This window comes from Erpetoichthys calabaricus, chromosome 4 (assembly GCF_900747795.2).
Source record: "Erpetoichthys calabaricus chromosome 4, fErpCal1.3, whole genome shotgun sequence".
In the NCBI taxonomy this organism is placed as follows: Eukaryota; Metazoa; Chordata; class Cladistia; order Polypteriformes; family Polypteridae; genus Erpetoichthys; species Erpetoichthys calabaricus.
This window is the reverse complement of record NC_041397.2, coordinates 181,530,049-181,548,785: the sequence shown is the minus strand read 5'-3', so window position 1 is coordinate 181,548,785 and position 18,737 is coordinate 181,530,049. Positions and strand designations below refer to the sequence as shown.

Here is an 18,737-nt window from a genome sequence, read left to right as displayed (position 1 = left end):
GGGAGAAGTTTTTCTTTTTGCTCCAAACTTGGGTGCAGATGCCTTTTTAACAGAGCTAATCATTATAGCTCTGTTTATATGGCATTATATCCTACCATAGATGGATATTTGAGAATTCACTGGGAACTACATGATTGTTAATGTGCGTACAACTTGAAGATCTGTGATTTATAAATAGGCCTTCAGCAAAAAGCATTAAGAGCACCTATCCCCGCATACGGATATTTTATAAATTATTCATCCCATTTAATTACATTTATTTCATCTGGTTATATTTATATTGCCTGATAAGATCCCAGCATTTTTACACTTTTGAGTTGTGTTCAGCAAGTGAATTGGAAAAAACAGACACAAACACCGCACTACACTGCACTGGACGAAACTTATGACTTAAGGAGATCAACTTCAAGGTTCAAGGTTTTCATTTAGTCATGCTTACACAACAAAAAATCATTAAACTGACTTTCTCAATTGTACTCAACAACAGAAATAATGGGAGACAAAATAGTCTCAAATTTTGTCATGTTTACACAAAAAAAACATGAAACTCGCCCTTCTCCGTTGTGCTTACTAACAGAAATAAAACAGAGACAAAATAGGTTAAATATTACAAAGAAATACTTGCATCATTTGAAAAACAGACTACTCTATGTATTAACCTAAAAATTATTACATGATGCAAGATAATGTAATTTATGAAATCTCTACACTTCTGGATTTATTATATCTGATATTCCTTATTAAAAACACACATGGCACTGGGAAGAAAGTAATCTCTAAGCAGTTTATGTGGGTCTTTAAAGTGACTTTCCTCCTTGATTTACTGAAGTTAATTTATATCAGTAATGGGTGTATGTAATTAACTGAAATTACTGAATTTCTATTTTTTTTTTTTTTTTTTTTAATATTGCCCTGTGAGACACACTTTCCAAATCATCTATGTCAGCCACAATAACTTTAGCTGTGAGTTTGGTAATCTGATAGGAGTTTTTTGTGGCTTGTCAGACAACTAAACCAGGCAATGAATGTGAAAATGACGACAGAATGGATCACACTGTGATAAAAGAACAATCATATTAAATAGAGTTTACGAAAGAAAATTAAGAGCTAATTGTGGTCAAAGTATATGTTTTTTGTATTAATACTCAAATTAAGATTATTATCTGGGTACTTGCCAAGTATTTATATTGGGTCACTATTTCTACCTCTTCCCCCAAAACATTGATGGGTGAACATGCAGATTTCTGTCTTTCTAAGTCAAATATAATTTCTTTGTTCTATTTGATATTTAGACTAAGATGGTCCTTATTGCACCAGTTTACCGAACAGTCCATTTGGTTTAATCAATGGCTTTCATCCTCCACAGATACAAGTCTAGTTAGCATGGTGTCATCAACATATTTGATAATGGAAGAGTAGTCATTGTTCTGTCTTCTGTAACTTGTGTGCAGTGTAAATTGCAATGGTGATAAAACACATCTTCGAGAAGTCCCAGTATTTGAATAAATGACTTTTGAATAAAGTGTCTTGTACTTGTCGACTGATTGGACTGACTAATGATTTAGAAGTCAGTCCTGAATTTTTCAGTCAGTATGTGAGGATGGATGGTACTGAACGCTGAAGAAAAATACAGAAATAGTGCTTATCTCGAAAAGTGAAGATATGACATAACCAACAGAGCATCTTCTACAATGTTGTTTGCACAGTAAGCAAATTGGTAGTCATGTTGAAATGACTTCATCTTTGAAACTAAAATGTTTTTCACTGAGTGTTCAAAGAATTTCATTTGAATGGACGTGAGTGACACTGGCCTATAATCATCTGGCCTAGAAACCTTAGCAGTTGAGTCAATTAATTTATGAAACATTAAGGATTTACACATTGTTTGCATGTGGATCACGTTATTACATCGATTGTTACCAAATCATAACACTGTCCACATGCATTCTTATTCACATCTAGCCCAAGTTAGCCTCCAAAGACTCATGTACACAAGAAAGCAGTGGACTAGTCTGTGACTACACAATGCATTGTGGTTTGAAACAAAGCAATGAAAACATCTTCCCTTAAGATGTTTAGTATAAAAAGGTGGTGTCTTACAAAGTTATCATTTAGTTATTTTTTTGGACTTACTAGAATGGCTGATTTGTTAAAAATGCTTTGACTACAAGAGAAAAAAGTAAATGTAATTACTTTAAAGTACACTTATGCATTTTTGTGTTAATAAGCAGAAATAAAATGAAATTATTTTGCATATAATTTAAGAGGTGGAGTCACGTCTGTTGTCTGGAAATACTTTGGATTTAAAAAGGTCGGATGTGGACCATTATGTTCAAATGTGTGAATACTGTTTCTATACTACTGGATAATACTGCAAGCCAAGTTGTACTTGTTTTATTTTTTTCAATACTGTGTAATGTACCTGGGTACTGTGTAATAGTGTGATGACATGTTGACTTTATTCTCGACATTTCCACTTTAATCTCGCCGTTTGCCGAGATTAAAGCCAACATGTTGACTTTATTCTCATAATTTGTTATTAAAGTAGAACATCGTAAACTATACTTTATCTTAAAATGAGTATTTAAGTTACAATAATAATAATAATAATAATTCATTACATTTATATAGTGCTTTTCTCAGTACTCAAAGCGCTATCCACACAGGGAGGAACCGGGAAGCGAACCCACAACCTTCCACAGTCTCCTTACTGCAAAGCAGAAGCACTACCACTGTGCCACCTGTGAGTACAAGTTGTTTGCAAACTTTGTTCAATAAAAAGGCTCTATATTTTGACTGCATCTGCCATGCAATGTGATTCCTTCTCTTCATTAGTGCCACCCCCTTGAAAACTATCACTTTATGGGGCCATGCAAACCTGTATTAATACTAGTGTGCACATTAAAATGTTTTTTTGTACAATGTACAATTCTCGTGACAGTGGAATAGGTTATTCTTAGCCAGCAACTGCAGTGGAAAATGTGGTTAACATCCACTCATGCATGGGAAAAAAATACCATCCAATACCGTGAAACCGGTATAATTTTGAAAAATACCGTGATATAGAATTTCGGTCATACCGCACAGCACTATAGCTTAGACACCAAAAAAAAAACCAAAGCAAAATAAACACAAATTATCTGACAAAGTGGTCTGTGGCTAGAACAGCAAAGAGTTTTTTTTTTTTTTTTTTTTACTGTACTTCCAAGTAGAAGTGACAGAAGTTTCTCCTGAGCACCACTGACCTGAAGCACAGGAGAAAAAAAAAAAAAACAAAAAAAAACTAATTTTCCCAGTAAGCATTACTTGGAGTTTTGTTGTGATGCTATGTATTTCACCCTCTCTTCATCTCTTCTATTGTTGCCTTCATTTGAAATTCTCATATCTCTTGTTCTTTTTTGATAACTTCATTGCCTATTTATCTTTCCAATTAAACATTTTCTTCAGAAACTGCAAAAACCATCAGAAATTCATAAAAGGTCCTGACGAACTACACTAATAAATTGAGTAGAATAGAGTACAGACTGCTGGTCATACTTGTCAATGGTGAAATACACTAAGCATCCATTCACTGTTAATCAGATTCAAGAGAAAGAACAATAAATATGATGTCTTAAATTAAAACTAGAGTTGTAACTAGAAATTATAAATAAGAAGTGCTTTAAAAATGTAAATTTACACAACAGGTCTTCCATACATTTTACAAGAATGTTGAAACCATGTAGCCAAAGTTTATAATGTGACCATTAGGATGTTACATGTCATGCATCATGAGCACCAAGAGCCCAGCAACACTAAGAACCTTAACAGCATCATACTCCAAAATGATGGTGCCCATTAAAAAACAAGTGTATAGTGATTAGGAACTGAGGCATCCATGATGAACAAATGCACAAACTGCAGCAAGTATGAAAAACCAAATGGCAATGATAGTGATCTCACTGGAAAAATGATGAAAAAATAAATCAAACAAATATAAAATATTATTTTACATAATCCTTACAGAGAAATGTATTCTTTCTCACTATTGTGCTTTCATGCCCTTTTAATGTCTTTGGGTGTCAGCAAGACCCTAGTATTTACCCTCAATGAATATGTCTGTTTTCGTTGAAGCATTTTATACATCTTGGCTGTTTCTTGGTTATCATTTAGTTATCTTTAGCATGATTTTCTTAGTTATTCACCTTTTTGTAAGTCAGAATTTACTTTGTAGTTTGCACTATCAATAAACAAACCCAATGCCATAATTCACAGCTATTCCTCCCTTGCATTTGTATTGATTTCTCTCTCTGCTTTATTTTCAAGACTTTTACTGCTGTTCAATAAGCACTTTTCCAAGTTTCATTTAAAAGAGTCAAAGTTTTCTTTTTTCTCTCCTCTTTATCTCTCCCAGGTTCCTTCAGCTCAGATTTGATATGATTTCTTACCCAGGTAAGTTTTACAATAATTATGTATCAAAATATATTGAACCTACCCTTTCAGTAGAGCTTTTCCAAGCTTAAATTTCTCATTTTCATGAAAAAATATGCTCAGTGCCAACAACTTGTTTTTTTTGCTAGACTTAACCAGTCTCTCTCTCCCTCCCCCTCTCCAGCCTAGACCATAATTGCTAGGTTATCTGCTATTTTCATGTGGAAATTACTGAGTGCTAGTTGTACTGGTTGTGTGTTTGGATTTTCTGAGTTAAATACATCTTTAAGTTTCCTGGTAAATAACTGGTTTCATGGTATCGAACCCCTTTAATATGGCGCAGCTAAATAATCACTTGCGCAGTTAGCGAGTCTAGAAATCACATAATTAGTTAAATGGAGATCACCTGTCTGCAGTCAAGGGGATTCAATTGACTGTAATATAAACACTTCTGTATCTGTAAGGTCCAAGTTATGATAAGTCAGTATTGTGTCCTAACCTGCACAATGAAGACAAAATAACATTCCAGGTAACCGAGTGAAAAGGTGAATGAAAAGTACAAATCAAAGGATGGCTACAAAAGATATCAAAGTCACTGAATACAGCAATCATTAAGAAATGGATAGAAGTATAGCACAGCTGTAAATCTGCCTAGAGCTGGTAGTCCACAAAAACTGAATGATCATGGAAGAAGAGATATATGGTTACAAAGGAGGAGTTACAAGGTGCAGTGGCTAAGATTGGAGAGACTGTGCAGACAACAAATATTGTCTGGGACCTTCATCACTCTCAGCTTAACGGAAGAGTAGCAATGAGAAAACTATTAAAAACACACACGGGACATCTTGGCTAGAGTTTGCCAAAAGGTACACAGGAGACTCTGAAGTCAGAGAGAAGAAAGTTCTATGGTCTGATGAGACCAAAATCATTTTTTTTATGATAAAAATAGATCCCTGGTTTAGCATAAGCCAAACACTTCAATTATCAAAAAGACACCATCATTGTCATAAAGCATGTTGGTGACAGTATCATTGCTTGGGGATACTTCTCTGCAGTAGGCCCCAGAAGGCTTGTGAGGACAGAGGGTAAAATGAATGCTGCATTATAAAGGAAAAACATCAAAGAAAGACCTGCAAGAAACCTGCGCCTTGGGAGAAGAAGATTTGCTTTTTAGCAAGACAACAACCCCAAGCATAAAGCCAAAGCTACAAAAGAATGGTTTAACAAAAACAATGTTAACTTCATCAAGTGGAAATGTTGAAGTCCATTTGAGGACTTCAGGTAACGTAGGTAGTGAATGTTAAATTACAAATATAAAGCACAAAATAATTTATCACACCCTACAAGTCAGTATTTAGTAGATGCACCTTTGTCACAACAGCCTTGAGTACACAAGTCTCTAACAGCGTTGCATATATGGACACCGCAATTATTTCCCATTTATCTTTGTAAAACTGCTCAGGTTCTGTTTAGTTGCATAGTGATTGTGAGTGAACCGCCTTTTAGAAGTCCAGCCACATACTCTGGTTAATTGTTAATTAAGTTATTTTTGAAACATGTTCATTTTAGAGTCCCAAACCTCCATTTCACATACTCTTACAAGCATACCTATACTTTATCTAAGCTTAAACAAATACATTCTAATAAACAATGCCACTCTTAACAATTTTATACTTATTTTCCCAGAATTCCGGTTTATGTCTATTTTGTCTAAACCCCAAAATTTTATCTAATTCAAAATTTGACAGTCTTGGAACCCACCTTACAATAATCTCTTAATGATCAAATGAGGTCATTTGTACCTGCTTACTATTCTGTTATAGGACCTTTCCCACATGAGCTCTGAGCCCACAAGTTAAAAGTCATTATCTAACTAATTCTAAAATAAAAACAGACTGAAATAAAATGCTCAAATATTATGAGTCCTATTCAGCATACTATAAAAGCACAATTTTCCAATAGCATTACACTCATTTTATAATGAAATACTTATTAACCTAATACTTTCCTGCCTACTGTACACAATTACTCTAAATTATCTATAGAATTTGCAGACATAGTTGTCTAAAAAAGTTAACAGTGGTTTGGATTGAACAAAGATTTCAAAATAAAAAGGTAGTATATTATCAAAGCTTCATAATCGTAACAGAAGTGATTTATTTTTGTCCCTGCATTCAAAGGCCCAAGTGTAAATGGCAGAATGTGTGACTAATGTAGGGGTTCTGGTAACCCAATTATCCATATTACTAACCGAGAATGCTAAACCGGATGATGGACGCAGGCACATCCGGCAATGGGCCGTAGCTGCAAAAAGACGTACTGCGCAGGCGCAAAAAGAGTCCGCGAGGGTCGGCTGAGGAGCCGAGAAAGGCGGATAAAAGAGGGCGAGAGAGGCGGATGAGGGGCCGCGAGAGGCGGACAAGACCACAGAAAAAAGGAGTGAGCACAGGAAAAATGGAGAAATGAGGCATTGCACACGAAACTAGACCCAAAAAAAAAAAAAAAAAAAAAAGAGGCTCGCGCACAACAGCAGGGCACCCCCCCCCCCTACAGGCACCGGACGGGACACACACCAAGAGGGGGATTCAACAAGACACAGGAACACAAAAAGAAAGAAGACGCTCGCGCGACAACAATCCTCACAAATGTTTGTTTGCAGTGTTTGAATAACGTTCCTGTCTCTCTACAACCTCCTGTGTTTCTGCGCAAATCTGTGACCCAAGCATGACAATATAAAAATAACCATATAAACATATGGTTTCTACTTCGCGGATATTCTTATTTCGCGGGTGGTTCTGGAACGCAACCCCCGCGATGGATGTATAAGCCGATATTCTATTTTTTCATTTTCACAACTTTTTTCCTTAGATAAGCCGCGGCTTATTGACAAGAACTTAGGGTAACAGTGACTGCGATCCTCCTTATTACTTATCCATATTTCGCATGCTGAGAAAGAAACAAGTCATGAATACACGGTCACGGGTACAAAACGAAAAGGAAAGGATAACAGGAACAAACACACGAACACGAAAGAAACAACAAAATAGACGGCTATGCAGCATAGGTGGATCTCATTACAATAAGGCACTATTAACCGTTCAACCGCAGAAAAGGCTCCATATTAACAGTGAGTGCAATACTCCTTATTACTTATCCATATTTCTAAAAGAAAAAATGTCTCGACTCCAAAAACGCAAAGCTCAACTAAAGCTTCTAACTAACGATGTACCTAAAAGTAAAAACTTTATGAACTGCATTAGATCCTACAATGGTTCATTTGCTTTTGCATATACCGGAGTAAATATCAGGCCACCAAAAGGCAATGGCCCATACTGCTTTCCCATATGTGCACAAATACTGCATTGCATTGGAACAGTGCACCCTGAAACAAATCAACAACGCAAATATGCACAAATCTACATCCTAGATCCACATTACGCAAACTATCAATCAAAGTGCTGCATCGCAACAGGCACGGATTCAAAACGAAACACCTCCCGTCTCAGACATACGTTAATGGCAGCGAAGGCTACAACGGGCTTCTCACACAGCACAGGCAAATCGATTACAGATCCAAAACAACACGTCCCAAATACTACACATGCAACAACGCGCCTCTCAAACGGCACAAGGAAAACATACACCAGGAAAATTCATTCGGATTAATGAATGTCATTTGCAATCATTGTCATTCAGTTCACTTCCCTGAAGAAACAACTGGCAATACAAGTTATACATTTACACGTTGTTGTCAAAAGGGTCAAATTAGACTGCCTTCTTTACATTCGTATACTGAATATCTACAGAAGCTTATAACTGACGATGTACCTGAAAGTGAAATCTTTATCAACTACATTAGATCCTACAAATCGGTATCCACTATGAACATTAACGGTGGCACTGCACGTGACATCCTTCTTGAAAAAATGTTGTTTATTGATGAATGTTCAATGGCATGAAGTCACTTACTCAACACCATTCATAAACTTCTACAAACGTTTATGAATAATAATATTCGATTTGGAGGAAAGGTACTTTTATGAGGAGGAGATTTTAGACAGTGCTTAGCTATTCTTCCAGATGCCATGCACTCAGCTATTGTTCAGTGCACCTTAAAATACGCAGACAATTGGCATTGCTTTCAAAAGATACAGTTAGTAAAAAAGATACGATGTCCAGAACCAGATCATAACAATTGCTTATTACAACTGAGAGATGGTACACTCACCAATACAGATGGACTTCAGCCACATATTATTACAATTCCTCAAGCCTTTATCTGCGACAACTTAGTTACAGAGACATTTGGAACAGCAATCTCATTAGACCAAATGCCCCTTTTAACACAACGCACTATATTATGTCCAAAAAATATTAATATGAAAACATTAATACCCAAGTCATTCCATTACTTCCTGGAGAGACACAACTCTTTCTAAGCTCTGACAAACTTGACTCTGATCACAACAATAACCATCTTAAATGACCTTACAAGTTCTGAGCTGGAATTACCTTTTACACTTAAACGGCGTGTACAAAGAAATTTTCAAATAAACCTTTACACTGTGCCACACACTTTATTGTTTGCTTTCTATTTGCATCATCTACACCGTCACACTATTCTATATCTCATTCATACATCACGCTCTTTGTCATTCCCAACACCAGGGGTTGGCGAGCGAAGCGAGCAGGGGGCGGAGCCCCCTAGTTTAACAACAAACTACAAAGAACATAAAACTAGATATCTGGTGTAAAAAGGCATTTGTTGGAAACAACAGGCTAGGGGGCAATTATTCAAGACCATTGGGAAAAATTACTAAAGAATAACTTTGGTCTACAGAGCAAAAAGAAAAAAAATGAATGGTGTCATGTCCGCATGGGAAAACAAAGCAATTGTTAATGTTGCCTCATAGGTCTATGGACCCCAAAAGTCCAAAACAAAAAGTGGTGACCGCAATTTGGTCTCCTGGTAAATTATTGTGACTACTCATATGGCCCTTCAAGCTATTCGTGTCTATTCAAGTTTGGCTCTCACCTGGCACTGCAGGCTTGAAACAACCTTCTAACATAAAATAAAATAGATTTAGACTATGGAATGATGAATAGTTTTAACATTTTTGAGAAATTCACAATGAATATCAAAAGCAGTAAGAATAAACACATTTTAAATGTAATAACATGCATAATCTCTACGAGCTACTGTGTAATAGTTTAAAAGTCCTTTTAGAGATATACATGAATAATTTGAATCACCCAATTATTATCATTTAGCCTTATTTCTTAAATACTTATTTGACTTAGACCTAAAAATTTATAATGAGTTACTGCATTTTTTCAAGGATCCAAGCAACAGTTTGACAGACAATGCGTTTGTGGTTTTACAAAGCAATATTGATGGTATCACTAGTTCAAAATCAGATAAACAGAAAAAATGGCTTATTATATATATAAACCATTGCATATAAGCTGTGGTTGTTTGTGGGAAGTTAGCAGCTGCCTTTGTTAACACTTAACAGCAATCCGCTGCACTCATTCTTGTGTGCTTATAAGAGACAAAAAGAAAATATCCCCTAATGCCTGTCAATAACTCTGAGCAAGGCTTTATTATGAAACTTTGTTGCTATCTCAAGCTGAGTCATACTATTAACTTCTGCAAGAAATGTTGTAATCAAACATTCCCTCAAAAACTATTCTATGCCTTCTGTTTAATAAATTGTGCTGTAATATATGCTTATTCTCCTTATGAAACATATCTTTAAACACACCTCCTTCCTCCATCCATTCATCATTTTTAACCTATCCTCACATTCAGGGTCATGGGATACTGGAGCTATCCCTGGTAACTGTGAACCGAGGCTGGACAATGCCAATCCACAAAAGGATACAGTCATTCACACTGGTGCCACTTATCATAAATTAATTTAACCTGCACATCTCAGGGATGTGAATAACTGGAATTGGTGGAGAAAAACACAAACACAGACACCAGGAGAATGTGGAAACTCTACACAGGCAGGTCAGAGGCCAGGATATAAACCCAGGACCCAAGAACTCTGAAACAACTGTACTAATCACTGTGCTAAGTGCTGCCTCAAACTATCAACCTACTGTATACCTGAATCCTTTCAGCTCTCGTACTTGTTTGTAACCATATAGTAAGACATGTCTAAGTGTGGTTTTTCAGGCAGTAATGTCAAGTCACTAATTAGACCATACAAAGTATTGAAAGGACTGAAATATAAACTGTTCATCATCAACCAGAGGCAAAAAAAAAAATCACTGAATTTATAAATAACTACAATGTAGGTTGATTATGTGAGCTAGACTGTAAAGCACTGTTTCCCAAACTCAGTCATGGGGATCCCCTGTGGCTTCAGGTTTTTGTTCCAACCAGCTTCTGTTTTTAATTGAACTCCTGGGCTAATTAAGTGAACTGATACGTCCCAAGTTCTGTGATTAGGGAACAATATAGAAATTAGAAAACTAAGTTTGCTTAAAAAAAAAAATTAATATGTACCAAGCAGTTATATAGGAATAATGTATTTTTTTTCTTTTTAACAATATTTTCATCTTGATTTTCATTCTACTTTTCTAGGTCTTCTAATTGTTTAATTAATCCATTATTTACTGTTTAGTGGGTCTGACACTAAAGTACTTGCAGCCTTTGATTATTCAGTGTTGTTTGCCAGCGTGTCTGCTCGCTCATTTTTAATTGTCTTTAATAAGATACAAAGAAGGGGGAAAACTGCACAGAGAAAGGGCAAAATATAATGAAACCAACAAAAGAGAGTTAAGCATTTAAAATCTATAGAAAAAGCAGAAATATTTCTAAATGTCTTATAAATGTAAAAATCATGCTGCTGTGCTTTTCTGAATGTCGAATAAAAGAAAAAAAAAATACCACCTAATTAAATGAGATCAGTGCTATCAGGTGTTGTCACTGATTAGGAATGTGGTTGGAACAAAAACCTGCAGCCACAGGGGGGCCACAGGACCGAGTTTGGGAAACACTGCTGTAAAGTGTTAACATGAACATGAGAATAATTGGTTAACATCTGAAATATTTGTCATGTCTGGTTAGCTACTTTAATATCTCATCTAGGCATGGTTTATAGACTGTTGTTACAAGCAACTTAAGAATTAACTTTATTTGAGCTAAAAATAAATAAGAAAAACCGCACCTAATAATATGTGACAGTATAGGAGGCTTTTTGTACATTGAAAAAATGCATATATTAACAAATATAAGTTTATTATTATGTAGGAATATATTTCATAATTGCCCACATACAATTAAATATCTAATCTAGCAGTGTGCATGCAATTATTTCAAGTATAAAACCTTTCTATCTATTCACTTACTTCCAGATATAAGAAATAAAAAATATACTTTCTACTTAAATAAAAAATATATTTTCTACTTAAATCATTTTTTTGCATCAATACCAGATCTTTTTTTCTTATTTCAAGCCATTATTTCTTTAACATTGTTATTGTCTTCTTATTTGCTGAGTGGCAGTTTTTGTGGTGTATTGTTTGACTAACAACATTTTTGCAGTTTACAAAAGTCAAACATCAAGTTACTCACAGGAGGACTTTTACTCATTTTAGTAGCATCAAATAACAAATGACAGAAACCTGAATAATACTATGGTGTGAATATACTAATACATAATAGTACATTTCCACTTACAGCCTTAGAAATACACTGTAAATGTGAAACTAGGGAGCGCCACTGAGCCCCAAACCCTTACCGCAATACACAAAACAAGTTCTGGGTTCAAATAAAAGAGGGGATTTATTACAAAATACCTTTTCTCTGCACTGCTACTCAAGGTGAGAGTGTTATCTGTCTCCGCTCTTAGTCACCTGGACAAGGCAGTGAGGGTCTTTTATTTGAGTCTGGGAGTACTTCCAGTGCCAGGGTTCCACCCATTGGAAGCACTTCAAGACAATACAGAAGTCTCAAAGAATAGGGAGTGAAACTCCCTGCCAGCACAGCAGGGCTGTGTCCCTGGACTACAATTCCCAGCATTCCCTGTGGGCACTCAAATGGGTTATGCAGCCCAGGGATGCTGCCATCTAGCGTATGGGGGAAGACAATAAGCTGAATAAAGTACCTTCTCCTATTCCTTCCATAATATTGGCATCCCTGCCAGGTAAGTTTTCCAAGTCCAGCTGGGACGCCAGTCCTCACGTGTCATTCCTGCATAAAAAATTTTGTTGCCACCGTTTATGAACAAAAACAACTGAACTTCAATAATAGTATTGTCCAAAATTTATACATTTATAAATATAAACTAAATTTATAGCTATAAACTAAATAGACAAATCACACTACGTTTGTGTACTCAAAATAGATATATTTATAGCAGAAAAATAACAGAAAATACTTCTTTATTCATTGAGGGATTATTTTCTGGAAAAAATGACCCAATAATACTGTTGTTGCAAAAGTCCTGATCAGTTTAAGAAATGACTGGACAAGATACATAGCTGTAGATTTTAATAAATGATGTTGTATTGACTGTTTTTATTCATTGTCTCTTGTTTGTATTGTCCTATTTTTACTAGTCTATGAGAGACATTCCAACAAAACCTTCAATGTACTATGTACATATAATAAAGTTGAATTTGAACATCAAATTAATGTGAAAACAGAATATAGCTGTCATACTAAATTAAATTGGACTCTGATTAGAATGCATTTGTTGGGATTGACTGTGAAATTACAAAATGAGAACCAAGAGATCTCCCCTATAGAGCATTACTAGCAAATATTGAATATAATAACTGCATTTAGGCTTTGGAGTGAAATAAACTTTGGCCACAAAAAGAAAAAAAGTAACACTGTATAAAGAAATGTATTTTTTTATTCTGATTAAATCTTTCTTATGTAGTCTGATATGCATAAATAAGCCTGTCAACCTAAATGGAATAAACTCAACTAAAACTTGAGAATGGCTTCTATTCAAGGAACCTAGATGGTCAAAGGTGATTTGGAAAGAGTGAGAAACCGAATACATGATGGACCAAAGCCAGCTATTTGATTCCACAATTAAAACTTACACACACCTGCAGTGCATGATAATGTCTCTGAGGATTCAGATATTTATTCACACTAGTTCATAGCAACCTTTTATACAAATAATTCTAGCTTTGATTTCACTCAGATTGTACCCCTAAGTACTATAAAAGTTACTTACACAAGATGGAAGAGTTTTTTTAACCTGGGCTGTACTAAACTAAATATGTGATGTACTATATATTAACAGAATAATTATAATGAAAGGAGTAAGTGACTTCAGGGACCAAATCATGTGATAAGCAATTTTGCCATGTGATTTGTGCAATTATTAACAAACAACCTATTTACGGTTCATTGAATGGCTTTGAATCAAATAATAATTACAGTACTAACAGCACTCAGAGGGAAGACCTATGAAAAATATGTTGACAACTACAGGTGAATCTTCATTTTTATAAATTGATATCTATATAATTTATGGAACATGAGCCACTTGTCAAAATATGTAAACAACTGTTCTATGCATATTAACAAGAATGCATATATAAAGAGGTTAACAGAGACTGAGATACTGATAGATTTTTAGAAAATAAATACAACATTTATTCAAAATGTACTTTATCAAGAACTAATGGTTTTAAATGATATATACAAATATACATACACCTATTCAAATTCTATTGGGAAGTGTTTGTACGTACAGTAACTTTCTTGGTAATCACGGAAGTGTAACAAGTAATAATGAGGTGCAATTGACACTAATGGGTTCTTCTTCTTGTTCTTCTTTCAGATGCAACCATTAGGGGTGGCCACAGCAGGTAATCTGTTTCCATATCCTCTAGTCCTCTGCATCTTGTTCTGTCACACCCACCACCTGTATGTCCTCTCAAACCACATCCACAAACCTCCTTTTAGGCCTTCCTCTTTTCCTTTTGCCTGGCAGCCCCATCCCTAGCATTCTTCTCCCAATATACCCAGCATCTCTCTTCAGCACATGTCCAAATCAACACGATCTCACCTGTTTGGCTTTGTCTTCAAACCGTCCAAACTGAGCTGACCCTCTAAAGTACTCATTCCTAATCCCATCCATCCTTATCATACCCAACGCAAGTCTTAACATCTTTAACTCTGCCACTTCCAGCTCTGTCTCCTGTTTTATGGTCAGTACCACCATCTCCAACCCATATAACATAGTTGATTTCACTATACAGCAATCCCTCGCTATATCGTGCTTCGACTTTCGCGGCTTCACTCTATCGCAGATTTTATATGTAAGCATATTTAAATATATATCGCAGATTTTTTGCTGGTTCGTGGATTTCTGCGGACAATGGGTCTTTTAATTTCTGGTACATGCTTCCTCAGTTGGTTTGCCCAGTTGATTTCATACAAGGGACGCTATTCGCAGATGGCTGAGAAGCTACCCAACCAGAGCGCGTATTACCTATTAAATAAAACTCCTCAAATATATTGTGAGCACGGGGGCTCTTCGCACCCCAAGAGGATACGGCCGCTCCTCAAAAAATGCTGAAAGATTACCTTCACATTGCTCTCTTCTTTGCTGGGCTTACATATGGCTGCTTTATCAAGCGATATGCTTCCTGCACGGTGCTTCGCATACTTAAAAGATCAAACAGCACGTATTGATTTTTACTTTTCTCTCTCTCTCTCGCTCTGACATTATCTGCTCCTGATGGAGGGGGTGTGAGCAGGGGGGCTGTTCGCACACCTAGATGATACGGACATTCGTCTAAAAATGCTGAAAGATTACCTTCACGTTGCTCCCTTCTGTGCAGCTGCTTCGTGAAGTGACATGCTGCACGGTGCTTCGCATACTTAAAAGCTCGAAGGGCACGTATTGATTTTTGATTGTCTCTCTCTCTCTCTCTGACATTCTCTGCTCCTGACGGAGGGGGTGTGAGCTGCTGCCTTCCTTGCAACTGCTTTGTGCGGCAGTGCTTCGCATAATTAAAAGCCAAACAGCCCTATTGATTTGTTTGCCTCTCTCTCTCTCTCTCATTCTCTCTCTCTCATTCTCTCTCTCATTCTCTGCTCCTGATGCGCACTCCTTTGAAGAGGAAGATAGGTTTGCATTCTTTTAATTGTGAGACGGAACTGTCATCTCTGTCTTGTCATGGAGCACAGTTTAAACTTTTGAAAAAGAGACAAATGTTTGTTTGCAGTGTTTGAATAAAGTTCCTGTCTCTCTATAACCTCCTGGGTTTCTGTGCAAATCTGTGACCCAAGCATGACAATATAAAAATAACCATATAAACATATGGTTTCTACTTCGTGGATTTTCACCTTTCGCGGGGGGTTCTGGAAAGTAACCCCCGCGATCGAGGAGGGATTACTGTAGTCTTGTAGATCTTCCCTTTCACTCTCACTGTGCTCAGCGATACCCAGTGCTTCACAAGGGTCTCCAATACCCCGCAAACTATCAGATGTGTTGTTCCCTCATGCTGCTGATGCTTCACAGAATCCCCAGCACCTGAATCATTAATCGTGTGTCCAAGTAAATTGTCAAATGTAAATTGCATGGAAATGTGTGCAAGCCAGGTTTTATAAAATCTAATTTTTTTATGGTGCATATTTTCATGTTTTTTGGCGTACACATATTTTCACACTTGAATCCAAGCAAAGGTTTATAAAAGAGACCCCCAGTGTGTTTCAGATTTTAGAATTTTGGATAACGAGTACTCAACCTGTATAGCCTTTAGCACATGAAATGGATAGTTTATAAAAAAGATCATTAAAAAAGTAACTGATTTTTACAAGTTTACATTAAGTTGTTTCACTTTCTTCAGAACTGTTCTGCTGGTAAGCAGAACCAGTACTACCAAGCCAAATGGAGAGTTAATGCACATCACTACTACATAAATCAAAGTATTTCAATACAATGTTTCACTCTTAAGCTAGGGATGTAAAGGAACAAATGCCATGCTTGTAGCGTTTCAAGCACTTTAAAATGATAAACCAACTGGAAGTAACAGATGAGGTGTTTTCAGAACAATAAAAACAATTTATGAGGTAATGTCAAGAAGCACACTAAAACACATGACACAGCTTATGCAGTTAGATGCTCTAGCAGAATAGCACTGCACACTACTTTTGAGGTACACATTATACTTCTACTACAGGAATTTGAAAATGTCTTCCAAGAGGAACCTATAGCACAAGTCAGTGAAGCGTAGAGTACAGATTGTTGAAAGTACACTAGATACAGACAATAAGTAAACCACGAAATTAACACTTGTACTACAATATTAAATATGCACAACCACTGGAGCTAATAAATATTACCAAAAAAGATAAAGCTACAAATATTTTGTCAAGCAAAGCAATAAACCAAAGTTCAAGTTGCCAAATAGCAGATGAAAGAGATAAAGTATACTTTTCTTACTAATCTTTTAGATAGATGCCCCATTAAGACTGTACCTTTAATGAAGACCTTTGAAGGAAGAACATAAATAAACATTTGGTGTCATTCCCTAATTCTTCTGGAGAAATGGACACATTGGCTGTCATTAATAAATGATACCTGTGGTTCTGTTAATTCTTTCTATTTTCAAGTCACAATACTTTGTTCTGGTCTAGTTAGAACACCTCTATAATGGTTTTTATTGCAATGGGCAGTGTCACTGCTGAGGCCAGAACGGAAGACATCATGCCAGAGTAGGTGAAAGGGAGACTGATAAAACATAACATTCTGAAACCTCACTAATCCAATTCAGGGCTGCAAAAAGCTGGGGATTATCCTTGTAGCACTGGGAGTAAAGCAGGAAAGAGCCCTGGCTGTCAGTTCACTGCAGTCCCCACTCATGCCCTCATTCATACCCTCGTTTCCAAAGAGGCCATTTTGGAATTTTCAATTATCCTAATCAGCATGTCTTTGGGGACATGGGAGGAATATAAGAAGCATTCAGAGGTAAACCCAAACAGATACTGGAGAATATACCAACTTCACATGCAGGTGCAGGATATGAACCAAAGATCCTGGGTCTGTAGAGCAGCAGTGCTAACCACTGCACTACCTTACCAACTGGCTGCTCTCTACATATTTAACAGTATAGCCATTTCCAGTGTTATGCACTATTAACCAATAAACTGTTGCCAGATTCTTTCAATAGGAAAACGAAGGTGCACTCCTTTCATTGAAAAGTACCATAAAGATCAACACTACACAATGAATATTAATACTCTTCAGAAAAAAAATAGGGGGGCATACTAAATTCCTTTTGAGCTCTGATTTAAACTAACAAAAATGTAATTTAGGCTGGTCTGAAACTTGAGCAGAGGTCAATATTGTACATAAACAGTTTTACCGCTTCATGCCACACCTTACCCTGTGTGTAAAATGTTAAATAAATTTCCCTCTTCCTCCTGATGCAATTTCTAACAAAGTACGTATACTAGACTCATAACTAAATTGTTTTTTGATTATGCTGAATATAAATGTAAATCATAAAACACTCTGGTTGCAAGGCTTTTTACCAACCTGATGTGCAGCCATGAAAGCATTGGTGTTGTACCTCCCCCAAATACCCAGACAGTGAAGAAGACAATGAGAAGGGTTGTCGTGAACATCATCTGACGAGCATAAGTGGCAGTGTCCCGTATCGCCAGGGCAAAAGCCATTGCACCTCGTAAGCCTGGGGGTGGAAAAAGGCAACCAGAAAAGAGGCTAGACGACAAATTACTTTTTTTTTTATACAGGAAAATGCTTATCAATATTATATTGTCTATGTTGTTCATGCACATTGAAAAAAATATATTTCTTTGAAATAACCTGTTGGAGACAAACTAAACTATTTGTAACATAATCATCTACCATGAAAATATATGTTTCTGTTGTTAAGACTACAATTTTACAAATTAAATTAAGCCAGACAGTGAAGTACCTGCAAACATCATCATGTGCTGGAAGTTCCAGCCAATCTTGTGCCTCCTCCCAAGGTTCAATAGAAAAGACAGTGGATAAATATTGCAAGCTCTTCCAATGAAGATAGCAAGCTAGTGAAATACTTGTTAAGAAGCAACAACAACAACTACTAAAGAAATCAAGAAAGAAAACAAATGGAAGGCCTTGTATGCAAAATAGTGCAACAGTAAGAAAACACAGGATGCAACCTTTAGTAACGACCAGATGTATTTATAAATTCTGCAACAACTTAAATTATGTGCAGATTTAACTGCCACAGTTCTAATCAACTCCAGTTTACAGAGCAGATAAGACACTGTTCAAGGTTCTAGGAATGTACTTAATTATACATAATAATGCAATGCAATTCAATACAAT

At 36.2% G+C, this 18,737-nt stretch overlaps 1 protein-coding gene across 1 annotated transcript in view; it reads right to left on the bottom strand.

Annotated features, from left to right (window-relative positions):
- The window catches only part of slc9a7 (solute carrier family 9 member 7), a 226,174-nt gene that overhangs the window by 61,580 nt on the left and 145,857 nt on the right, over positions 1–18,737 (bottom strand). The window contains 2 exon segments of the mRNA XM_051927093.1: positions 17,937–18,090; positions 18,340–18,451. Of these exon segments, the coding sequence (XP_051783053.1) occupies positions 17,937–18,090; positions 18,340–18,451 (266 nt within the window).